Raw genomic sequence first — 26,829 nt, 5'->3', positions numbered from 1 at the left:
CTTAGCTTACTTAGCTGCTTTAGTCTCTTGATCTTCATGTCTTCCTCTAAGAATCTTTCCTTTTGAGAGAATTTCTGGGTGTTTTTTTTTTTAAGATTTATTTTTTATTTATTTGAAAGGCGGAGAGTTAGAGAGAGAGGAGGAGAGACTGAAGAATATTCCATTCACTTGTTCGTTCTCCAAATGGCCACAAAGGCTGGGGCTGGGCAAGGCCAAAAGCCCAGAGCCAGGAGCTTCTTCTAGTTCTCCCCCACAGGTGCAGGAATCCAAGCACCTGGACTACCTTGTGCTGCCTTCCCAGGCACACTACCAGGGAGCCGGATGGGAAATGGAGTAACTGGTGTTGGAACCCATGTGGAGTGCTGGGGGTTGCAGGCTGAGGCTTTATGTGCTACACTACAACTCTAACCTGCTACATTTCTGTTTAACATCATGGTAGTTAGAGATCATCCCATTTTGCAGAAACAAGGGCAGTAGTTTTAAAACAGAGCACTTCCATGGTCGGTTTGTGTTTCGGGGGCAGCACTGTGAGAGGGGCTGATCCACGATGGGCAAGTGAGCAGCAGTACTCAGAGTTCTCAGCTTGCCATTTCAGCACAAGTTCGACTGTTGAGTGATTGTCCCATTGGCAGAGTAGGTGGGTTATTCAGAGCCTAGCGATCACTTCCACTTACAGCCGAAAGAATTACAGGATCACATAGCATGTTTGGGAACAAAGAAGTGAAAATTCAGGCAGAAAAGTGTTTTCATTATTTTCAATTTTTAGATCAACTTCCTAGTATTTAAAAGTCTACCACCTCTATCCAACTTATATACCTACATTGTGTATGTGTGTATACAGTAATCATGATCCTACATCAATTGAATTAGTAGAGGAATTAGTTCAGATAGGCATAATGAAATAAAAAAATAAAATGTGTCTTTGTGCTACAGAAGTTTTGCTGAGTGGCAAACAATGGAATGAACTTCACTGACAAATATTTACTTGTCACTTAGTATTTTTTTTTTCTTAGAGGCAAAAAGAGAGGAAGCCAGGGACAGCAGGTCTGAGAGAGCTCCCCGGATGCCTGCAACAGCCGAGGCTGGAGCTGGGAGCTGAGGACTCGAGCCAGGCCTCCCGTGAGGGACAAAGGGACCAATTACTTGGCCTGTCACCACTTCCGTGCAGACTGTGTGCTAGCAAGAAACTGAAGTTCAGAGCCGGAATCAAGGACTGAACCCATCCACTCTGATGTGGGAGGTCCATGTCCTAACTTGCTTCCTAACCACCATGCTAACTAAGTACGTGCCCCATCACTTCCTATTTAACACCCGTGTTTAACTCTTTCTGAATTAAACACTATTCTGCATAAGTTTGTGGCAAAATTTCAGCAGCAGAGAGAATGTGAACAAAATCATAACAGATTCCAAACCCCGCCTTCTTTCTGGTCATTCACCACAACTCTCTTCACCCTGCACACCCACAGTAGAAAATCCTGAATCTCAATTTTAAAATGAATGATGCCAGTTCAGAAAGGAGGAGACAGGCCAGCATCCTAGGTGAGGAACCAGAGACTGCAATGGAGAAAAAATGCTGAGACGCCTGCTCTAAGTAAGAGAAGGCTGGGGAAAGACACCTGTGTCAGCCTCTACACATGCAGGGTTGTCGCCAGAAAGCAGGATTGACCTAGCCCATGTTGCTGCAGAGGGCAGAGCAGTAGTGCTGAAAGGCATACTTCACTCATGTAAGGAAAAACACGTCGGCTGGTAGTCTGGTCAGCAAGGGACTAGAATATACATCATGTGTGAAACATAGATTTTTTCCCCTCCTGCTTAACTCATGGAAGATCTTTGCCTATAGATGGACACTGATAAATGAGTAACTCCTGCCAGGGGATGGAGCAAGTGCTTATAGCAAATATCAGCATCTCCCCAGGGTGGTCTGAATGTTCAGGAACTTCAACTGGCTTAGCTCCAGGCTCTCTTTCAACACTGAGACCAGACAATTTCAAGTCTGCTTTCTGCACTGCATCCTTATTGCTAGAATTTCAAACAGCAACAAGAGACCTGTCTGGATTCTTGATTTAAAACAGAGGCTGGGAGGACAGTGTGGCACAGGCCCACCGTTTGAGGCTCCCACATCCCATTACGCAGTGCTGGTTCAATTCCCAGCTACTCTGCTTCCAATCCAGCTTCCTGCTCTTGCATTCCAGGTAGCAACAGACAATGACGCACATGCATGGGCTCCAGCCGCCCACGTGAGACCTGGATAGAGTCCCTCCAAAGTCTGCTTAATGTGGGTATTGAAGGAGTGAATCAGTGGATGAAAGATTTCTCTCTCTCTCTCTCTCTCTCTCTCTCTCTCTCTCTCTCTCTCTCTCTCTCTAAGGACTTCATGAGCATTTGCTGACCTAAGTAGTCTTTAGTTTCTCAGGTACTAAGTTTCTTTTCGTCTCCAGTGAAATGCTCATACATACACCAAAGGGCATTGTATAACTGAACTGGGCAGAAGGAATACTCTTTCCAAACTCTCTGTATCTCTCTCTCTCTCTCCCGCCTTCCTCTCTTTCTCTTCCTCACTAAGCATTTCAAGTAGTTGAAAGTAATAAAAATGTACATTTAAAACAGGCAAGCTAAACCTCTGCCTGCAGTTCAATTCCTATTGGCTCCACTACTGATCCAGCTCCATGCTAATGGCCTCAGAGAGAAGCAGAAGAGGGCCCATGTCCTTGGGTCTCTGCACCCATGTGGAAGACCCCGAAGAAGCTTCTGACCTGTAGTTTTACTCTGGCCCAGCTTCAGCAGTTGAAGCCCTTTGGAAAATGAACCAGTGGATAGAGGATTCTTTCCTCTCTCTCTTTCTCTCTCTCTCTCTCTCCTCTTCTTTCCATAACTCTGCCTTTCAAATAAAAATAGATCTTTTTAAAAAAACCAGATAGCCAAAGGAGAGAATGAAGGGTTCTTAAATAACTTGGGGACCTAAATCCCATGTGGCTACCTTCATCAATGGTTTTAAACCTGGCTAAAAATCAGACCCACCTGGAGAGCTTTTCATCTTTTATTAATAGGCAAGGGGATTTGAAATACACTGCATTCCCAGTGCTTTTTATATAGTTAGTTTGGGGTGGGATCAGAGTGTTCATATTTCTGCTTTAAATTTAGAGGTTTTTCTTATATCTCAATGGAGAACCACTCATCTACATTATTAAGATATAATGAGTCTCAATGGATCCCAAAGGTCCAGCATGATATTTGTTAAGACTGAGATAACCGATCAACGTTGTTAAACGGTCAGGCTTTGGAGTTTTAAATTGCCTGTCTCCCCTACTGAAGAGCTGTGGGTCCCAGAAAAGTCACTCGCAGTTTCCTCATTTGCCCAAAGGAGATTACAGAGCAGATACCTGATCAGGTGGTTGAGAGGATTAAATGATTGTTAGCATGCTGGAGGCTGAGGACAGCTGCTGGCACACCATGAACAGTCAGTGTGCACGAGAGATTATTTCTGTCTCTGTCGTTAACAAGTTGGAGTGCGGTGTCATTGCATCGTGCTTCTATGGGCCTGGTCAAAAGTTGCTTGCAACATCTAGTTGGGATGCCTGTTCTAAAGACAGAACTCTTAAGTATCAAGCGTTTAAACGAGTAGTGATTTAACCTCTAAGCATCAGTTCTTCCTGGTGCCAGCAAGAGAAAACATTGTTTAGTCTTGCTTTATTTGTGTGTGGGGGGGGGGGGGGGGGAGTGGAGGAGGCAGTTCTTGACTCTGAGAGCTAAAGACAAGTCCTTAAGATAAAGTGAAAACAAAACCACTCCTGGAGTGTACCAACTGAAGCCCCATGGCTGTAAAGCAAGAATTGAGCCAGTTAACATGCTCTGTGCTTCTTCCCTCGTAGATCTCTCAGCCAGCCAGGCTAACGGAGCAGACGCCTGTTCAGGATGCAGAGGAGATTGAACATGCTTCCATCGATCCCGAAGACAAATGGCATCAAAGAGCACAACAGCTAAAGGTCAACCGTTACATTGCATTTTAAGTTCATCTTGCTAAATATAAGTAATATCCATGACCAAGTTACTTAAGGGTTTGTTTTTATGCCTAAGGACAGTTACCCAGCTTCGTGGGGTGAGACTGGCCTCTGCCCAGAGCGACCATTGCTTTCTCTGCCGGTAATCTTGCTTTTCCAAAGGCCCTGTTTCCAAGCAGGACACTATCATGTCACACTTTAGACATATTAGTTCACACAGGACAGGAGGGGAATGCAAGAAAGCTCACAATTCCAGTACTGTCCATATGTTCTAAATCCATTTCCTCTGTGGGTTGCCAGTTGTGTTTGATTCCAAGGAGATGGGGTTATCACCCCCGAAAGTAGATGAGATCCCCAGAGCCTCAGCAAACCCTCATTTGCAGAATGGAAAAGCTCCTCAACAGCAGTTGGGCACAACAATATCTTCTAAATGTAATTTTAAGGAAGATTTTTCTGAAATTATTCTCACGTACTGGTTTTTAAAAAGAACAGGAAAGCACCTGCAGCTACTTTCTCCTTGAGCCCGTGCATGGAGTCCTGTGGAGTCTTTCTTGGGCCAGGTCTTATCTGTACTTAGGAAAGAAGGGCCCGTGTGAAACCATCGAGACTGGAGCCTATTACCAGCATCTTTTAAAACCAGCTGCAGAGGCAAATGTCTTGATAAAAACCACACAGTCCACGCCTGCTGAAGAGGGGCAGCCCAAGTCATCCTCTTTTCCTCTGCACTGGCCTCCAGGCCCCTCTTAGCATTGAAGGGAGACAAGGAGGGAAGAAAAACAGCCAACTGTGGCACCTGAAATGGCAGCCACACATAGTAGCCAAGGAGGGTTCCCCTCTTTTGTTTAGATACGATTCATTCGCCAGCTACATCCTAATGGTGGCTAAGTGCTTGGTCTACTGCAGGCTGCCTGTCTTCTTACACTTTGAATAACCATACATGGTGCTTTCCTTTGGGCTCCCTCCCCTCAAGTGCCATCTCCTACAAGGCTTTCCAGTCTTTCCTACCCCTTTTCTGCACTCCTCTCAGCTCCTCTGCCAGCTCTTTGTAGCTGCTGCCTGTGGGTTGTTTTTGTTTGTTGTTTTTGGTTTGTTTGGTTGGTTGGTTGGTGTTTTTTGCTTGGTTGGTTGTTTGGTTTACCAAGTACACTCGGTTTCATTAGGATGGTAGTTTTTCCTACATCCCTTACCACAATGCTTCTTTGCTCTAAGATGGTGCTCAATAAATTCAAGGCAAGCACTTGACAGAGCAACTAGGACACCACTGGTGCTGTCTCCATCCTTTGTCGGAGAGCCTAGCTTGAGACCCAGCTGCTTTGCTTCCTATCCAGTTTCCTGTCTGTATGCACCCTGGGAGGCAGCAGACGATGATTCAAGCTCTCCCTGCCACCTGTTGTGGAGACCTAAACTGGGTTCCAGACTCTTGGCTTCAGCCTGACCTCACCCTGGCTGTTGCGGAGACTCGGGGAATGAACCAGCATTTGGAAGCTCTCTCTTCTCTCTCTCTCTGTTTCTCTGCTTTCAAACAAAATGAAAATTAACTTTTGGGGGGGAAATGAGATCTACTCATTGACTAAAGAAACATTTAAAGGTCATTTAGTATGTGTCCAAGTGAAAATGGACCTCATTTTCTTGAAAGAGGACTTGGAGAGCATGGAACAGATCCTTCAGCAAACCTGGCCTAACAACAAATAGCTTCTAATAAGGAAATGCCCCTAGTGAAACAAAAATAACTCACATGACCACTGTGCATTGAGTACCTACTAGATTCCAGGTACTGCACATTAGGGACCTGGCCTGAATGATAATCCGAGAAAGAACCACCGCAACAGAAGTCTCTTCCATAAAATAAATAAAATTTGAAGGATAAAGGTTTCAGGAAAAAGAATGGTTCCTCCCCTTTAAAACATCAGTGAGAACACTGTTACTGGGATGTAATGATAAAGAAGTGGGACAAAAGGCAGTGGGCCCAGAAGAGCAGCAGGTACATTCCTAAACAGGCAGAGAAACCTACCCAGGAGACACACCTTGAGAGCCAAAGAAGACTAGAGAGACAGCGAGACCAGGATGGGGACATTCCTTGTGATTTCTGTGAGGCAGCAGGGAACTGCACTGGCACCAGCACTGCTCTGTCTGCCATGCAGCCCACATTCCCAGTGTTCAGTCTGACGGATGTCCCTTCCTCCACCAACCAGCTCAGATCTCCTTCGGGGCAGGACAGCACCTGATCCCTTCCACTCCTGCATAGAGATGATTAGCAAGTGGCACCAGCAGACACTAAGAAGTGTCCAGAATGATGGCCTAAACAGAGCCAGTCCTGTGGGAGGTGAGAATGGAGGTCCTCCCTCTGTCCTTGTCAGGGGTAGAGGTCACCGTGGGAGATAGGCAAGGAGCCCGGTGCAGCCCACACTCCATCAAGATGTTTGGCAGGCAATTCAGATACAGGTAGCGTTTAACAAAAAAAAAAAAAAAAAAATGGGACCAAAGGTTGGTTTCTTTCCTGTTTTCATAGGTAAGACAAAATGTTTTCCACATGCTAGATAGAATGAGAAACTAGACATACAGGACAGGGAAAGAAAATAGGCATGGAAGTCATACATAGGTTTTTTTTCATCATGTGCATTATTTATGAACCTTTGAAGTTCTCCTTCTATGCCTTGATTTCGAGTTTTTGTAACAAAGTAAACCTATCTTTTAATTCCAGTTTTCTGTGAACTTTTTTGTAGTTCCCTCCTAGGCCCAAGATGATTTAAGCCCATGTATTTTCACTGTCTATCTGAGAATGAATAGTCATCCTCATGTCCTATGGATGAATCTTAGGCATTCCTAAGACCTCCACTTCAAGACAAGGAACCCCTTTTCATCGAACCTTCCCCCAATGCCATCTATGATTGTCCAAAATCCCCATGCTCCGTTGTGAATCGCACAGGTTTTCTAAATCACATTTCAGTTGTGTGGCCAGACAGAACACCGCATTTGGTGATGGCCCTCGCTAGGCAGTGTGAGGAGCCAGCTTCCACCAGCAGACAATCCTTTTCGAGGTCTTCCTCTGTATGAACCACCACAGACAGCATGACTTATAAACAACGGGAACTTATTTTTATCATTGTTGAAGAGGCTGGAAAGTCCAAGTTCAGGACATGGGCAGCCTGGTGTGAATTCTGCTTCCTGCATCATGGATGGCACCTCCTTCTGTGTCCTCACATGTAAGATAGGGGTGCAAAGGCTCCCTTGGCCATCAGAAGCACACCCGCCCCATGCAGGAGGGCTTTGGCCCCAGAACCAGTCACCTCTCCTTAGCACCCTTCCCCTTTGTATTTTTTAAAGATTTATGTATTTTTATTGAAAAGCCGATCAGATTTACAAGGGAAAATCTGACTTACAGAGAGGAGAGACAGAAAGATCTTCCATCCGCTGGTTAATTTCCCAGATGTCACAATGACTAGAGTTGAGCCAATCTGAAGCCAGGAGCTTCTTCCGAGTCTCCCACACAGGTGCAGGGTCCCAAGGCTGGGCTGTCCTATACTGCTTTCCTAGGGAGCTGGATGGTAAGTGGAGCAGCCAGGGCACAAACCAGCAATCACCTTAAGAGGTGAGGATTTAACCATTAAGCCGTCACCAAGGCAGATCTATGCTGCCTCTTTATTTGAACCCAGATTTCCATCTTGCCACAATGAAACCTGTACCCAGTTGGTAACAGTGGTTGCTGTCAGAACGTGCATTCTGCCTTCTGCTGTTGGGGTGTCAACAGGAAATGTGTAAAAGGGAAACAACCACTGTGCTGCACAGGCATAGGGCCAGACTGCCCCCAGCACCCCGCTGCCACAGTGTGAGTGCACTCCCATATCTAAGGAGGAGGCGTACGCAGAAATGATCATCTCAGCATTAGGCCTCCAGGTTTCCCTGTGCTGCTGCTCTGCTGTGCCGTGAAAACCCATTGCCATTAAGCAGTTATTCTGAGTGTGTATAGCAGGGACCCGATTGTGAGTGTTGGCAACAAAAGAACCCCAATGAGAGCAGGAGGGAATGGAGGATTTCAGGGCTGAAGGTGATTAAATAGCCTGAGAACGGCTTTGTACATTAACTTCAGGGAACTCTGGGGTCTTGCCACCTGAAGAGTGACACCTGATGCCTCCATTGTAAGGTCATAAATCTCAAGTAAATCGTGGATTTCAAGGGGGCGGCTCAGAAGGCGACAGAAATCACGTCCAGCGCAGGGCTTTCTGCCTTTCTGGGCCTAGGCACTTAGGCTGACATGAATAGCGGATTTAACACTTGAGACAATTGAAGTTTCATAAAATGAGAAGTCCTTGGCCCTGTTGACAAAGCACCCCATGAAGAGTCCTATTGTAAGCTGAATTGTCAGCAGCAAGGGCGATCACCTGATTAAAAGCAAGTGGAACCAAGGCTTTCTAAACCTGGTCTCCAAGAAAAGAGATACGCAGCCCAGGGACCATTTTCTGAAACAAACACACACACACACATATATATATATACACATACGAGTGCATGTGCACATGTACACATATGCACAAACACACGGGAATGAGGAACAAAAATTGGGAAAAGTAGAGTCAGGTGCGGGGGAAGGTTCCCGGTCATTGGCTTCTCTACAGAGACACAGACCGGACAAACGCTGAGATGAAGGACACCATGAGCATCAGTTAATATTAGGAGAACGTGGCAAACGACAAAGCTTCCCTGCCCTTCATGCGCAGTCATGACAGCCATGAAGAGAGCAGTCTGCTGTGTTTTGCAGTCACACCCATAACATTGTAAACAGCAGTCTTCCTCTGGATCCACTGTGAGGCAGGACACGATTAAGGCTGCCAGAGTGTCGCTATCCACCTCCACCCCAGCCGCCCCCCAACACACAGCTCAACACACTGCACCAGAGAAAGGAGGCCGCTAGATGGGAAGGAGGGCCCCTCTAAGTAAGGGGGGGCCCATAAAATAAACCTTCTTTTCTTTCTTGCTCTCTTTCTTTCTTTCTTTCTTTCTTTCTTTGTTGTAGAGCACTACAAGGAAAAATTTTAAGTTTACAGAAACCTATTGGGGCCTGGTCAGTCCTCCAGAAAACTCAAATTTCAAGATGAACATATTGTAAATGCTAAATTAGAACTCATTTTTACTTAAAAACATGACATAGTAATAAGAAATATGTATTACTATCTTAAAAATCTTCCACCTACTCATTATGATATAATTTTATTTAAAATAAAATGTCACCTCTATTTTAATACGCAGGAATAGACTGTCTCTTAACAACTATATCAGAAAAATGAAATAAAAGCTGGACTGCTATCCCAATACTGTGATTCTAAAGAGCTAACCAAAACAAAGGATTTGCAAGTCAGCATGATTTCTTTTTCACTACAAGATTTTTTTCTGCAAACAGCTAACTGTTGCTTTTTTCTGAATTGAGGTTGCATAGATAAATGCCACAGAGGTTTGTTTTTAATAGACGTGTATGTTCGGAAAGGGAGAAGTTACAGTTCTATGAAACACCGAGGCATATGGTCATCTTGCTGTTTTCAGTAAGCATTTAATCTTTCTTTCCGAAGTCCTCTTCACTCTGCTAGTTTTTTGTTTTTTTTTTTTCACAAAATAATGAGTGCTTCATCCCTTGGAAAAGATCTCTAAATGGCTGTGGCACAATATAGTGCCAGAGTGTATCCATTATGCCAGGAGTACATGTTGTTATGAGGGGACTCCGGAAAGCATAAAGACTGCTCTGAGATGGAAATTTCTCCCCCAGATGTTTGATTGCTGAGTACGGGCTGCATTAAGGAGGAGACGCCTCACAGCCCCTGCGGTTCCGTGCAAGTTCAGTTACAGCCCGGTCTCCTTGCTAACCCCTGAATAAACTTTAATTTGCTTCATCTAGTGAAAAGGCCACTGCTGCCTTCTGACCTGTGTGAGTAAAAGCAAGTTATCTGAAAGGCAGTTCATGAGAAACTTGCACGTAGTTGGTAAACCAATCATTTCTCTTCTCTGGCTAAGATTTTGCTCCAATGCCCGTTTTGCTGCAAGATGTTTGCCTGCTGCTGTGAAGATTAACAGTCTTAGAGCTAAGGCTCCCAGTCTGCTTTCTGTGCCTTCCCGCAACGACTTGGTAACACTCTGCGTTACAACATCCCAAGTCAGAAGCTTCTCCTTAATATGAAGCCTAAGGGCTCCATGTTTCTCAGGCAGGCGCTCTAACATCTTCCAGAGGACACTCTTAGCCGCCCACTCTCCAATTACCAGACATCAGGAAATGACCCCTCTGAAGTCTTTGTCTACTGGATATCAGTTAGTGCCTAACTCCGTGGTCAACCTTCTTTGAAGGGTTAATCCTCACACTGAAAAATGTTAATTTAAACGTTGTCTTGTGATTGTATACTAACCCAGAATATCTTCTTTAGAATTACCAGGAACACTATTCTCAATATGAGAGTGCAAAACTGAGAAACACAGCCCAGGGTCCATCTTCTGAAACAGAGAACAACCTGCGAACTTCTAGAAGAGCAGCCAAGGCCAAGATTGGAAAGCAGCATCGCCACCAGAAGAGCCTGAAGTCTCCGATGCCTGAAAAGGTCACTGTCACTCAAGGAAACAAGAATAACACTCCCATGTGGCAACAAAACCCAAACCAGCCAAGTGATGCTTCCGTAAGGCACGAATCAGCCGTGATTACGAATACCCCTAACAATAACCTACGAGACTCAAGTGCACTTAGGAGGCAGAATCCCAAAGTAACCTCTGATGCATCTGCTCCAACAAAACAGACTTTTGACAGGGTATTGTCCAAGAACCCTACTAGACATCACTCAGGGCAGAATGTTAATAAAGAAAAAGGGCGCAGAGACCAAACAGAGAAAAGACCGTCACATGAGCAGCTACACCTCAACACTCTTTCTAATACGGACTTCAGCAACCTTGATGAACTCTCTAAGAATCAAATGCACATGACCCAGAGAGGTTCTCAGTCTGTTCATACCATAAATGATCATGGAGCGACCAAAAATAACAAACAACCCAAGCAACCTTATACAGAGACAAGATACAGGAACTTGGAAATATTATGGTAAGAATTCTGTTTCCTCAAATGGTGTTTTGGAGGAGAACGGGGAGGGTGCTGGAGTAAGCCAGAGAGCTACAAGGGACAGATGAGTCCCGGAAGATGGTAAAATGAGCAGGAGAAGGCAGCTAACAACTCCTGGGCTCTAGTAACTGCAAAGTATTGTCTCTGATGCATTTCCTTTCTGCTTTCTTACCTTTCTCTACCTTTCCCACGTTAGTTAAATTAGAAGGTTAGGAGTTAAGAAAGAAGGACACAGGGACCCAATCTTTACAAAAAAAAAACAAAACTATGGTTTTAGATTTGAAAATAATGCTTGGTGGACACCTATTATCTTGAACACTATAATGGTTTATCCTAAGAAACTAATCTAAAATGCAGGAAAATATATATGCACAAACATATCATTATTTATATAAATGACCTGAAAATCTAATCATAGAGAAATGTTTAGGTAAGTTATAATATTTCATATCATATAAACATTAAAAATTATGAAAGAAATCCTTCCTTCTTAATTTATTTTTATTTCCATTCAAAAGCACAGTTACAGGGAGGGAGAGACAGAGAGAGGTTTTTCTTTCCCTGGTTTATTCCACAGTTGGCCACAACAACCAGGGCTGGGCCAGGCTGAAGCCAGGAGCCAGGAGCTTCTTCTGTGTCTGCCATGTGGGGGCAGGGGCCCAAGTGCTTGGGCTGACCTCCACTGCTTTCCCAGGTACATTACCAGAGAGCTGGAGTGGAATTAGAGTGGCCAGGATTCAAATCAGTGTCCGTATGGGATATTGACATCACAGCTCGCCTAGTCTGCTGCAGTACGACACCAGCCTCTCGTGTATGTCTTTTGTTTCGGTTTATTTTCTTGGAAGATTTTTAAATTCCTGCTTCACTTACCATAACGGTTATAAATATTTACAATCTGTTTCCATCTTAGTCACATTGATAAATTACATTTTTCTAGATAAAATTTCCCTTCTGGATCAATTTAAACTGTAGTATCATAAAGCTTTTCATGTTCACACAAACTGCATATTATTTAATTTCCACTATCTAGTCTTCCTTTTCTTTCTGTGCTTCCTTATTTTGTAAAGTCTTTATTAACTGTTATTTGAGAGGCAGAGACAGCAAAACAGATGGACAGAGTCAAGCACAATGGCTCAATTGGCTAATCCTCCCCTTACAAGCAGCACCAGGATGCCATATGGTCACTGGTTTGAGTCTCAGCTGCTCCACTTCTCTTTCAGCTCCCTCCTCGTGGTCTGGGAAAGCAGTGGAGGATGGCCCAAATCCTTGGGATCCTGCACCCATGTAGGAGACCATGATAAAGCTCCTAGATCTTGGCTTTGGATGGACTCAGCTCCAGATATTAACAGCCCACTTGAGGAGTGAACCAGTGGATGGAAGATCTTTCTCTCCTCCTCCTCTCTATAAATCTGCCTTTCCAATAAAAGTAATAAATCTTAAAAATAAATACAAGCAGATGGACAGAGTTCTCATCCATGATGACCACAGCTGAGCCAAGCCAGAGGCCCTAACTAAGGAATTCAATCCAGGAATTCAATCCAGGTCTCCCACAGAACTGGCAGAAGCTCAGAGCAATCTCTACTGCCTCCTATCAGAGAGCAGTCCAGTGAAAGACACTGGCATCCTAACTGGTTTCACCATTAGACCAAATGCCCATCCATTCTTATTTATTTTTTTAAGAGTAATTTTTCAACCAAAGGTTGAATGCATACGTGTTAAAAAGTCAAATTGTGACAGGCATTGTGGCACAGTGGGTTAACCTGCCTATTTAGGACACCCCCATTCCATTTTGGCTTGCCTCTTCTAGTCCTGTCTCGGCTTCTAACTCAGATCCTTGCTAATATACCCTGGAGGCAGCAGATGATGGGCCAAGAATCTGGGCCCCTGGTGCCCACATGGAAGACCTGGACGGAATTCAGGCTTCAACCTGTATTGTGGGCATTTGAGCTTCGAGAAATGAGCCAATAGATGAAAGATTCCCTTTCTCTCCCTTTCTTTCTGCCTGTCAAATAATATTCTTTCTAAAAGAATTATTTAAATAAATGAATAGTCAAATAGGCTGGTCACAACAAAGTGCTTCCCAGAGGCTGTGGCTGATGGGGCCGGCTGACTTGTGGAGTGGTCTGTGTGGACCGTGTGATGGGAGGTCTGGCTGTCAGCATTAGGTTCATTCTGTAAGAGGCTGCAATGGCCAGGACTGATCCAATCCAAAACCAGGAGCCAGGAGCTTCTTCTGAGTCTTCCACATGGGTACAGGGTTCCAAGGCTTTGGGCCATCCTCAACCGCTCTCCCAGGCCACAAGCAGGGAGCTGGATGGGAAGCAGGGCTGCCGGGATTAGAACCAGCGCCCATATGGGATCCTGGCACATTCAAGGCAAGGACTTCAGCCGCTAGGCTACTATGCCGGGCCCCCAAAGTATCTTATATACCTAGATTTTTATTTTCCTATCCCAGGATCCAATCCATGTTCATACATTACATTAGCACTTTTTTTAGTCTCTTTAATTTACTTTAAAAATATATATTTTTTAAAAAGATTTATTTATTATTTTTATTGGAAAGGCGGATATACAGAGAGGAGAGACAGAGAGGAAGATCTTCCGTCCGATGATTCACTCCCCAAGTGAGCTCAACGGTCAATGCTATGCCGATCCGAAGCCAGGAGCCTCTTCCGGGTCTCCCGCGGGTGCAGGGTCCCAAAGCTTTGGGCTGTCCTCGCCTGCTTTCCCAGGCCACAGGCAGGGAGCTGGAAGGGAAGCAGGGCTGCCGGGATTAGAACCGGTGCCCATATGGGATCCTGGGCGTCCAAGGCGAGGACCTTAACCACTTGCGCCACCACGCCGGGCCCAAAAATATATATTTTTTTATTTAAAAGATTAACAGGGCCAGGTGCAATAGCCAAGAAACTATAGTCCTCACTGCATGCGCCAGGATCCCATATGTGCACCATTTCTAATCCCAGTGGCCCCACTTCCTATCCAGCTCCTTGCTTGTGACCTTGGAAAGCAGTTGAGGATGGCCCAAAGCCTTGGTTCCCTGCACCCAGGTGAGACCTGAAAGAAGCTCCTGGCTCCTTGTTTTGTATCAGCACAGTTCCAGCCATTGGAGCCTCTTGGAGAGTGAATCATTGGACAGAAGATCTTGTTCTCTGTCTCTCCTCTTCTCTGTACATCTGACTTTCCAATAAAAAATAAAATAAATCTGGGCCCGGCACAGTGGCCTAGTGGCTAAAGCCCTTGCCTTGAATGTGTCAGGTACCCATATGGGTGCCAGTTCTAATCCTGGCAGCCCCACTTCCCATCCAGCTCCCTGCTTGTCGCCTAGGAAAGCAGTGGAGTATAGCCCAAGACCTTAGGACTCTGCACCCATGTGGGAGACCCAGAAGAAGCTCCTGGCTCCTGGCTCCGGATTGGCACAGCTCCGGCCATGGCAGTCACTTGGGGAGTGAATCATCGGACAGAAGATCTTCCTCTCTGTATATCTGATTTTGCAATAAAAAATAATCTTTTTTAAAAAATAAATTTTAAAAAAGATTGACAGAAAAGGAGAGACAGAGAAAGCTGGGGAGTGGTTCACCTCCCCAGATGGCCATGATGGCAGGAGTTGGGCTGGTCTTAAGTAAAAAAAATCTAGAGCTTCCCACATGGGTTCAGTAACCAAAAGACCTGGGCCATCTTCCACTGATTTCCCAGACGCATTATCGTTTAACCTAGTATTCAACTCTTCAAAATATTTCTCTGTCTCCTAATGTTGCTTTGAAAAATCTTCTGTCAATATAATTGTCACTCTTCTGTGTTTCTTAAACCTGATTATTTCTATCTCACAGATTCAAAAAAGAAATCGCAGCCCACTTTTTCTGTGAATATTATATCTTCTAGATTTGCTGCATTTTATTTCACAGAAATAATAAGTGTATGTGTATTAGATTTTCTTGTTCCACGCCTTGTACCTCTTAAACTTTATGATTTTACAGCTTTTATTTCTGTGCTTCTTTCTAAGAAATTTCTTCATGAACATTTCCCGACCCAATAACTCTTTGGCTGTGTTCCACTGGCTTCTTAATGTATCCATTGAGTTTTGGTGTGTTATGTTTAGAATGTCTGTTTGATTCTGAAGCTTTCTGTGTATCTATCCCCTACCAGTCTGTCATTATGCCTCTCAAATAAACAAATACATATATTGCTCTTTGGAAAACTCAACCCAAATGCGCCACAGCAGAGGCCATTGTCTCAGCTAATCCAAAATTTGTTTCATCTGCTGGATCTCCTTTTCTGTTTTTGTCCTTAACAGATTTTGTGCCTCTCTTACAAATTTAATTATGTATTTTAAAAGATTTGTTCAATTTAATGCATCGTTTCAGTTATTTTTCAGTGAGAAGTTTTTTGATTTTTCAAAAGGATGTTTAATCTTGAATGCACTATATGAAATTTCTAAGTTAGTACTAGAATAACCTAAGGAAAGAGAAAGATTTTGTAAACAAAATTGTGTGTGTGTGTGTGTGTGTGTGTGTGTGTGTGTGTGTGTGTGTGTGAGTGTTTGAAAACCAGAGTTACCCAGTGGAAGAGAGGGATAGAGAGAGAGCAAGAGAGAAAGAGAGAAATGGCTTCCATCCACTGGCTCACTCTCCAAGTGGCAACCACAAGCTGGCTATTAGCAGGGAGCTGGATTGGAAGTGGAGCAGCTGGGACACGAACCAGTGTACAAATGGGATGCTCCGTTGCAAGTGACAGTTGTACTTGCTACATCACAATGCCAGTCCCCAAAGAAGGTTTTAGGGGTTGGTGCCTGCAGGGCAGTATCCCGTATGAGGGCCAGTTCAAATCCTGGCTGCTCCACCTCTGATCTATCACCCTGGTAATGTGCCTGGGAAAATAACGAAAGATTGTCCAGGTCCTTGGGTCCCTGCACCCCTGTGGAAAACCAGAAGAAGCTCTAAGTTTCTGGCTAAAGTGCTGGCTCATCTCTGGCCATTATGGCCATTTGGGGATTGAATCAGTAGATACATCTCTCTCCTCTGTGTCTGTGTCTCCTTCTCTCACTGTGAATCCACTTTTAAATAAAAATAAAGATTTCAAGATAAGAAATTAATATATACATTAAAAGACTGAGTGAAGGACAAATGCATGGGGTTAGTGCTTCATGAAGATTTTTAGACTGGAAGTCAGGTGAAGCTAGATTTTATAAGGGATTTATACTTTTTGCTCCCTAAGGAAATTCCACTCACCCTCTGATGGCCAGCCCGCAAGAGCTTCTCCGGACTCGCAGCTCACTCGGATCATGGCACAGCATCAGCAAGCCCTGGTGCAGCTGACCGAGGTGCAGCCCCACGAGGTCTTCACCACCATCACACTGCCGCCAATCTTGTCAAGGGTGGAGAGCGAATCCCGCCTCAGCTCCAAGAGAAGCCAGAGACTCCAAATGAAAATCAATCGCAGCAATTCTGAAGGCTACCTGCTTCAGCTGGAAAAGGGAAAGAGACACAGGAAGAGAAGCAGCATTAAGGTAACGCCGGCGTCACTTTACCGAGAAGCCTTTTCTTTCCCATCACACACATAGACCTTGATTTTCAGCCCTTCTCTACCCCCCGCGATTACAGCCCTGGCATAGGGGTGGTCGTGATGGAGTAGCCCAGGTCCTGATGAGCCCCTCTCCTCCAGCCCCTGCTCCTCCTCAGGGAAGCCCACTGCCACCTCCTTATCCCATCTTCTCATGGAAGGGTCTACATTTACAGTGAGCCAGTCTCCTGCTTTCACCTCCAGCTAAAATTCACCAGAAAAATATCTACAACCTCTCCCCATCCCCACTGCTCTGTAAAGAAGAACTGATGGGGGGGACCACTCTACAAAAGAGCCCGTTGCCTCTGGGTTTTCCCTGCCATCCAGCCCTGGCTCCCTATCCCTGGGGAAACCTTCAGCCTTTTCAGTACAGCACCAGCCAAGGTCTCATCCTTCCTCCTCATGCTGCCTACTCTTCCCTGAGTCCTTGCCAATGAGATGCACACTCATCTCTACACACTGAAATCCTTCCCCATATGGACTGCCTGGCTTAGTAAGTAAAGTCAGGGAGCCCAAGGTAGAATATTTTTAGGAAGAAATGAAGGCACACAGGAGACATTTCCTGTCCTATGCGTTTCTTCACTGTTTCAAGCAATAGAAATCCCTCAGGATTGGCTGGTTGGTTGTAGTCTCAAACAGTATGGAAGGAATCTGGGATATGCATGCTCTCTCAGGGCACTGGGGAAGGGGTGGTTGGAAGCATTTAGAGGCTTGCCACGAAGCCAGTTCCCTGCGCACACACTCTAAACTGGAGGTTTGAGTGCAGCAGGTTCGTTAAGGAAGCACCCCGCCCCCACAGGGCAGTGGGAGCAGCCACGATGGAAGCCTCTGCTACGGCTCTGAGGACTTGTAAGCTATGGCTCCACGGCCCTTGTAAGACAAGAAGCCCAGGCTTGCGATTTCCCACAAAAGCCAGTCACTGGATAACGACTGTCCCGGGGAGTAGGTGAGACTTGGGCCACAGCAGCTCCACTTGGCTGAGGGCAGTTTGTCTTTCTTTTTTTAATAATTTTTTTGATATTGCTTACATAGTTGACAAGGACGCATGCCCATGAGGACCACTGATTTGAGTTGGAGAGGGTTGGGAATGAGGGAAGGTAGGTGAGACAGATGTTTCTGATTTTCCTTTTTTTCCTGCATGGAAATGGAGGCAGGGGTAAAGTGAAGGAGGGAGACGAGTCACTTCCAAAGGCCAGACTGCATCAGTACCCGGGGGTGCAGGATATCTGCTTGATGTCATCTTAGAAACCCCGATGTGGAGAAGAATGTTCCGAGGGTAGTGCTTGAGTGGTTTTGATGGTTCTGAGATGCTGTTGGTTTCATTGCTCCAAGGTGGACAAAATCTTTCCAAGCTCCGTTGGCTGGCAGAGTCCACCCCATGCACCCGCTCACCCAGACACTTGCTGCCAAAGTTCAGCCAGGAGAGTTGTCCACCCAGTTATGTGCCCCATCTTCTGACATGGCACTCACTATCCTCTGCAGGCCCAAATGAGCTGGCCATCCTGGCCCCCCTAGGTACCTCGGCATGCTGTCTACTGCACAGGCATCAGAAATCAGAGAGGTCCAATCCAGACACGTGCATGTGGTGTAAAGGTAATCCACAAAACCTGATTTTCCCTGTGGCCAGAGTTCAGTCGTCCAGCTGTGGAGTCCCCCCAAGAAACCCCACTTGTGATCATCCCCCTGACTCTCACATGTGCCAGCCAATACAGGGTCAGGTTCAATCAGTCACCCACGATAGCCTACACACACACTGGTGATTGTAGTTACCTGGTTCTGTAGTTTTGTCCCCAGCTCCATGTCCTGGGCAAACCTACAGGTGCTGCAGCCCAGCCCAACCCAGCCTGCCACAGGCCGGCCCCTATGCACACCAGCGGGAGCTTCAGCGTAGTGGAGTGACCCCCAATAACTCCCACCAGACCCACCCCCCAGCCCTGGTCCCTGCACATGCCAGTATGTACAACAGGCTAAGTTGGTCCATGCTGCATCCTAATTGAGTTCTCATATACACCCATGGAAGCTGCAGCCTAGCTCAGCCCACGCCACCCCACAACCCAATCCACACGTATACCAATAGGTGCCATCACCCTGTTCAGCATAGTCCACCCCCAGCCCTGGTTCTCAAGCACTCCAGCGAGAGCTGCAGCCCAGCAGAGGGGTGCCCACAATATCCCTACTAGGCCCATCCTTAGTCCCAGATCTTGCCTTTTCCAGAGAGTACTGCAGTTCAGTCTGACACAACTTGCACCCTGCCCAGCTGTTGCCAGTGGATGCTGTGGCAAAGTCCCACCAGTTAGCACTTATCCTGGCTCTTGAATGTACCAGTGGACACAGTGACCTGGTCTAGCCCAGCCCTCCCCCAAACCCAGCTTATATGCAGGCCAGTGGTTGTTGCAGTCCTGGCTAACCCAATATGCCCCTAGTTCCAGCTCTCATACTCACCGATAGAAGTAGTTACCCAGCAGGGGAGTCCCCGCAGTCCCCCCTCAACAGATTCACTCCTAGTCTTGGATCTTACATGTGATCGGATGGCCCATCTTGAATCAACATTTGCAGGTGGGTGCTGAGCCTGGCTCCACCTGGCCTGCCCCAGTCCCAGCTTATTCTGGCAGGTGCTACAGCCTAGCCCAGCCCAGCCAGCACCCAGTTCAGGCACTAATATGAACTAGGAGGTGTTACATCCAAACCCAGCCTGGCCTTCACTTTGTCCTAATCTCACACCTCCCAGAGGATGTTGCAGACCTGCCCAGTATGGCCTTGCCCCAGACCTGTTGCACATGCATGCCTATGGGTACTGTAGCCAGGCCTGCTGTCCCCAGCCTTGGGTCTTGCCCTTACCAGAGAGGCTACATCTTACCTGGGTAATTCCCCAAGTTCCTCTATCATACCAGCTCCCAGTCACAGATCTCCCAGTTGCACACCGGTGTTTGGCTCAGTCTGACTTGGCCTACTCCATTCCCAACATTCACTGACAGGTACTGCAGCCTTAGCAAACCATCCCACACCTGTTCTGGCTCTCACCGGTAGGTGCTACAGCCCAGCCCTTCCTGGCCCTCCTCTAGATCCAGCTCCCAGGTGAATCAGTTAATTCTGCAACCTAGCCCAGCCTATGACCTGTTTGACACTTTATTTAAAAATAATAATAATAATAATAATAAGCAACTATGGTATAATTAGCACAAATTTCATGTTAACCAGGCGCCCAAATGCCCACCAGCTATTGGCTGCTTTTCTCCCAGCAATGTAACACTTACCTAGGTACAATTCAACCTAGGCAATTGCCTATAGCTGGGGAATTTTTTTTTTTCAATATTACAATTCCACAGGCTCAGACATTTCCTTTTCCAGCCTTCCCGTTTCTCCCTTCCCCGCTGTTTTTTCCTATATTCTGAAGGTAGTTCTAGGGAGAACTCTCGACTTGAAGACATGCCCAGTAACTGCAGGCACAAGAGCCTCTGGCCAGAGGAACATCCTCACCGCTCCCCAACTGAGTTTGGGGAGAACTAGCAGATCCTCCTTTATTCAAAATAGTGGTTTAATTCCTACTAGGAGCATGCTGGGGGTGGGTTATCAAGATGAAAAGAGCCATAATCTGTCCCCTGGAAGAATCTTAGGGCTACACAGATCCAGGGAAGATCAACAGATTAAGTGGCTTCTGTATAATGTTGGGAGCAAAGTAGTCACCAGTGTATGTGCCTGGGAGTCGGGAGAACACACTCTCCAGCCTGGCAGACAGCAAAACTGTGAGAGACAACTTGGAGTTGAGTCTTAGAGGGCCGGCCAAGGACGGAACATTATCAAGAGTGCTTTAGGCCAGGGCAGTTGGCAGGAGCAAAGGTTCCAAGACAGCAACAGCATGATGCCTGCCAAGAACGAACCAGCACTCCTGTCCCTTTCACTGAAACTGGGAGGCACTGGGTCTGGGTTCCCACGGGTGCTGAGTAAAAAGAACCAAGTCTTAATCTTGTTAGTCCTTCAAGGAATAAAGACTTCGATTTTGTATGTGCCCCTTCCCTCAGGTACACGTGTTGAACTGTAACCACAAGTTCATATTGTGATGAACATCAATAGCTACTGTAAATGGCTTGCAACTGGGAAAACTCCTGGTTTGACTGTAAATAAGGAAAAGTGTGTTTCTGGACCCAAATTGACTTGTTTTCCCACACAAAGAGCATGATGGTTAGATTCTAAGGTGCTTTATACTGACCAACTTGCCAAGGGCCTATTGAAGATTTTTTAAACTTCACTATAATGCACAAGTGATTGAGATTTCTGAATTTGGATTTTTTTTTCATGTTCATCATCTATAGCACAAGCATCTTGGGATGCTGGGCAGTGGCACAGCTGCCAGTCAGCTCCGTGATCACAAGGGGAAGTCACTAGCTCCAAAGGGTCTGAGCTGGCAAGCTAGGGTGACCAGGTTAGGCAACATTCAGTGCATTTTCAACCAGGATATTTTCAACTTGCAATGGGTTGATGAGGACAAAAAAAAATTAAAACTCAAGGAGAATCTGTATTGTATTCAAGTATTTCATAAATAAAATAAGTTTTGTAGAGTAGATCAGGAAACTGGATATTGTACATATATTTTATTGTTGTCATAGGGAAACATGTTCAGTGCTTTGGGGCACATTGTCAAGCTGAAGACAACCTGTTCACTGCAAAGCTTACAAGTTGTTAGACTCTGCAACATAGCTCAAGCATACCTCAGAAGGTAGCGTTCCATTTGGGTGTTCTTTTTTTCTGTTTTAAAGATTTGTTTTGTCTGTTTGAAAGCCAATTACAGAGAGAAAAAGAGAGATCTTCCATCTACTGATTCACTCCCCAAATAGTCACAAAAGCCAAGCCAAAGGCAACAGCTTCATGAGTCTCCACATGGTTGCTGGGGCCCAAGGGCCTAGGCCATCTTCTGCTACTTTTCCATGTGCGTTAGCAGGGATCTGGGTCAGAAGTAAATCAGCTGGGGCTCCAGCCAGCACCTGTATGAGATGCCAGTAGCACCTAAGCAGTTATGCCACAACACTGGCTTCGAGGTTAGGTTTCTTTTTTTTTTTTTAAAGATTTATTTTTATTATTTTTTCATTGGAAAGGCGGATATACAGAGAGGAGAGACAGAGAGGAAGAGAGGAGAGACAGAGAGGAAGATCTTCCGTCCGATGATTCACTCCCCAAGTGAGCGCAATGGGCCGATACTATGCCGATTGGAAGCCAGGAGCCTCTTCCGGGTCTCCCACAGGGAGCAGGTTCCCAAAGCTTTAGGACGTCCTCGACTGCTTTCCCAGGCCACAGGCAGGGAGCTAGAAGGGAAGCGGGGCTGCTGGGATTAGAACCAGCGTCCATATGGGATCCCGGGCGTGCTAGGCGAGGACCTTTAACCACTTGCGCCACCGCGCCCGGCCCGAGGTTAGGTTTCTTGGCAACTATGGATTATCCCCAGAAAGCTTTTTAGGTGGAAAAGAAGGAGGGGGAATTTTGAAAGTTTTCATCTGAAAGTAATCTTAACACTATTAAATTGACAAATATGCTCATTTAAATTCCCATTCCCATTTTACCAACACATACATTGTAGATACACAAATAGATGTTCTTGCCACATGTCAGTATCCATTCATAAGAGTCTAGAAATAGGGAAAATAGATTTCCGTTAACCCACAAGTCAGTGATTGTTTTCCTGCAGTAAAATTTAGCAAAATTTCTACAAATTAGTAATTAACAATGATCTTATTTCTGTTAACTGACAAGGAAACACCTTCAAAACTGCATTGCGTTAAAATTTCTGTACTAAAATGTAGAAAGTCTGAATTATGAATATTGAAAAGTTAAAAATTCATTCTTCATTCCTGGTACCACTAGCACAATTTATAGGGCAATATGCCTAATGTAATGAAAAGAAAAGGGGCAAAGCTACAACAGATAAAAGATCTCAGGATTGTTCATGTGTTTGAACACTGCATTATATTAACCAATAGCTGTTCTTTTTGCAAACTCTGATTGCGACAATCTTGAAAAAATAGTTTCGTATTTAGGCTGCATTCACTTTTATGAATTCAGTCTGCAGCAGAACTTTCCAAATTTTTTTTCTTCTTAATATTGTTTACATAATTGAGAGGGATGCTCACCCATGTAGGCCTCCTGTTACGGTGGGAAGAGTCAGGTATGGAGGAAGTTGGATGGGACAAACACTTGAGGTATTTTTTTCTCCTGTGTCCAAATGGGAGAAGGGAAAAGAACCACTACTTACTGTCAAACTACATGAGCACCCGGGGATGTGGGACAGTCATTTGATGACGTCCTAGAGACTCCGATGTGGGGAAGAGTATTGAGTGGTTTTGATAGATACGAAAAGTTGTTGGTTTCATTGTTTCAGGGCTGAGAAAATCCTTCCAATGTCTATTGGTTGACAAAGTCCACCTTACTGTATCCACAAGAAAATGCTGCAAAAAAAGCTTGGCCAGGAGAATTGTCCAACCTGTTCTGCTTTCCATCCTCTGACAGGCAGTTGATGTGGCTGTCCTGAATGAGTTGGCTTTACATCCCTCATGTGCATCTGGGCATGCTGACCACTTTACAGGCATCAGCAACTGAGGAGGCCCAGTCCTGATACATGCACAAAAATATCAGACCACACATCTGTGGCCAGGGTCTGAGTCCAACGGTCTGGTTGCAGGTGTCACCCAGGAAACCTCATGTGGGGTGACCTCAGATTTGACTGTTGTATATGCCAGCCAGAGAAGAGTCAGGTGCAGTTTGTCACCAGTCGACATACATACTGGTAGATGCAACCACCTGGTCCATTCTGCCCTAGCACCATACCTTATGTGAACTGATGGGGGTTGTGGTCCAGCCCAACCAGCCCACCACAGACCTGGTCATCATACATATCAGCAGATGCCATGGCTTAGTCAGGGCAACCCCCAATAATTCCCACAAGGCCCACCCTCAGCCCCAGATTTTGCACATACCAGCCTCTACTATAGCCTAACCCAGCCCAGCCCACATCCCATCTGGTTCTGGTGTACACCCAATGGTACTAGGGCTTAGTTCATCCAGATCTACCCCCCAGCCTGGTTCTTGTGCTCACAACAGTAGGTACAGCCTAACAGGGGAGTACCCACAGTTGCCCTGGCAGGCATGCCCTTCGTTCCAGATCTTGCTTCTGCCAGAGGATACTGCAGTCCACCTTACATGACATGCACCCAGTCCTGTCACTTGCCATATGGTGCTGTCACCTAGCTCACCTGGCATGTCTGGGACAGATTTTTTGCAATTCCTCTAGTGCATTTTGGATGACTGTGTCAAAATAGCCCAAAGTGTCCCAAACTCACCTGTGCCAAGGCTGTTAGCTCTGGTGCCTAAAATCCATATGACCCAGACATGTGATGTAGCACAGCCCCAACTTCTGTATTTGCTTTATCAGAAGGCTTGCTCCCAATGTAGATGTGCTGTGGTGTTCAGCAAAGTCTGGCATCATGCAATGCCTTAGGTTATTCCCAGGCAAAGAGTGTACATCAGCCGGGTCTAGCATGGTAGCGTAGCAGCTGAAGTCCTCACCTTGCACACATCGGAACCCCATATGGGTGCCAGTTCTAGTCCCAACAGCCCTGCTTCCCATCCAGCTCCCTGCTTGTGACCTGGGAAAGCAGACAAGGACAGCCCACAGCCTTGGGACCCTGCACCCACGTGGGAGACCTGGAAAAGGCTCCAGATTCCTGGCTTCAGATCTGCTCAGCTCCAGCTGTTGTGGCCCTTGGGGAGTGAATCATCGGATGGAAGATCTTCCTCTCTGTCTCTCTTCCACTCTGTATATCTGACTTTCCGATAAAAATAATCTTTTTTTTTTTTAATGGGGGATGTACATTGACAAAAGGGTCACTTCTTTTTCCTTCCTCTGTTTCTTTGTAGTTTGAGTACATGTTCTACTAGGGAATAAAGATAGAAGAAAGTGCATCAGAAATTGACCTGGGAGGGCAGGCAAGTTTCCAGTTAATGCTTCCCACGCCGTCCTTTCTGCTGAGACGATCCCTCAATGCCTTGCTTTGTCTCAGGAGGCTTCCAGCCCTCACACAGCCATCTCTCAGGTCTTCACATTCACCTCCTGCTGGCAAAGCCACAGCAGCACCCTTTGTCTTCAATCTATTACAGAGGCTGAAACGACTTAGAACTGAGCTATTTGCATAGTATAGTAGGTAGCTGGTCCCGAGACATAGGAAAGCATTTTTCAAGTCATGCCTGTGTGCTCGTCACAAAAAACTCTTGTGGTTTCCAAGGGAAGCATCCCAAATCACATTAAAACTGTGAGGATTTGTAAAGCTCATAGGCCTAAGAACCCTTCCTGCTCTCCTGGTCCTTGAGTTGTGATGGATTTATGAATGTCAGACATTGTCCATGCCATTAAGTCCAGACGTCAGACCATAAGAGTTTAACACAGTGGCACAGGATGATGAACAATATAAATGTGTGCTTGTGGTATAACAACACACCACTCAGAGGCTGCTGATGGCTGGCTGTGCTGAGCTGAAGGAATTAACTCATGTGTCTGTTGTCACAGACAATCTGGGCATTGCTGCTTGACTGCTTCTGAGAAGAGCTTTGTTTGGATTAAGTTTAGCAACCGCAGAGCAAATTTCCTTTGCTTGCTGTTCCCCAGCACTTGAGGCATTTTTCTTTTCTGTTGCGTTTCTCAGTAACTTTTCTCACACTTACACAGCTGAGGAATTTTGTGGTGAATAGCCCTGCGGTGTCCGGCGCGGCAGGGCATGACGCATCAGAGCTGGAACGAGCCCTCAGAGGACCCTCCATGTCACACTCAATCCAGGCACACTCTGCCCCAAATTGGCAATAAAAATTACCCTTCTGATGTGAGGAGAATTGAAATTAATTACTGTAGGAACCTCCCATGGGCAAAGTCCTGTGCCGTTGTCTGCCACAGTGGCCAGCAGTGAACCCTAATTCAAAGGGGCTGACCAGGAGCCGTCGTGTCAGCCCAATGAGTTTATGCAAAGACCTACAGCAAACTCCATCTGGGGTTTGTTGAAAGAGTGTCTGTTTTCCAGTTTGTTCCCTCCGTGTCTGGAGACTCACTAGGACTATCACGGTTAATTTAATGCAGCTTTGTCTTTCAGGAACGATGCTCCTGTGACCTGTTAATTTTGTAAAAGTCAGGGAGAAGGAAACCAAATCAAATTGGGATTATTTTATTATATTCAAGACTTTCGAAGAGACAGAAAGCATATTTACATTGTCTAGGGCTGCAGGTGAATGGGCGGGATGGTAAGGGAATGACCCCTAATGATCTCTTTTTAGGAAGATAAAAACGTTCCGAATTGGATTGTGGTGATGTTTAGACAACTCAGTGAATAAACCAAAAAACCACTGAATTGTCCAACTTCAAATGGATGAGTTTTGCTATGTTTGAATTATGTTTCAAGAAAGCTGTTAAAGAGATTTTTTATGCAGCAAGATCAAACAAAACTGCAGAGCTGAGAACCAATCAAGATTACTTGCGCCAAAGTTAAGTAAATCCAGGAATCTCATTGCCAGTCACCCAGAACAAACTCTGTTAGGAGCCATCACTGTCCCTTGAGCAACGTCCGTTGGCTCTAAGCACTTCATTCTGCAAAGGGATCAGCACTGTTTGGAAGTAGCCCCTTTGAGCCACACTGTCTCTCTCCATGTCCACAGGCAGTGCCAGTTCCTTGGCTCTGTTTTCCTGTTTCAGCCACAGCTCTTACTCAAGACGATGGTAAGAACTGTGTCTGGAGAGCAGTGAGCAATTACTCATGCCTCACAATGAGTCTTTTGTGAGTCAGTGGAATGGTTGAAAGTTAAGCTGCTTCCAACTAAGGATGTGATTTGTGCACACTGATCATTTCTTTCTCATCATCTTTGGACAAATTGGATTTATGACTTGACTTTGAACAGGAGGAGTTTCTTCCTTTCTTTTAATTATTGGTTTACTTGGCAAATAGGTGGTGATTTAATGACCGTAAACCAAAGGGTGTAGATGGCATATGTGAGAAAAAGAACAAATTTACAATTGCAAAGTATAAGTTGTCCGAGTTTACTCACCTATTAAAAATCAGTAAGAGCTTTAAAGTGTGATTGTATCTAGTATAAGAAAGGTTTGGGCAGAAAGAAATCTTACTATATTATTGCTAATGGAAGTGTTTGTTGATGGCCTTAAACATGTTC

General features: G+C 45.6%; 1 protein-coding gene across 1 annotated transcript in view; it reads left to right on the top strand.

Annotated features, from left to right (window-relative positions):
* Positions 1 to 26,829, top strand: part of JHY (junctional cadherin complex regulator) — a 64,912-nt gene that overhangs the window by 32,917 nt on the left and 5,166 nt on the right. The window contains exons 3-5 of the mRNA XM_040977204.1: positions 3,870 to 3,983; positions 10,403 to 11,064; positions 16,294 to 16,585. Of these exons, the coding sequence (XP_040833138.1) occupies positions 3,870 to 3,983; positions 10,403 to 11,064; positions 16,294 to 16,585 (1,068 nt within the window). The remainder of the gene's footprint in view (positions 1 to 3,869; positions 3,984 to 10,402; positions 11,065 to 16,293; positions 16,586 to 26,829) is intronic.

Source organism: Ochotona curzoniae, unplaced genomic scaffold (assembly GCF_017591425.1).
Source record: "Ochotona curzoniae isolate NIBS_2020 unplaced genomic scaffold, NIBS_Ocur_1.0 contig_2723, whole genome shotgun sequence".
Lineage (NCBI taxonomy): Eukaryota > Metazoa > Chordata > Mammalia > Lagomorpha > Ochotonidae > Ochotona > Ochotona curzoniae.
Note: the sequence above shows the minus strand (reverse complement) of the source record. Positions and strands in the feature narration are given on the sequence as shown.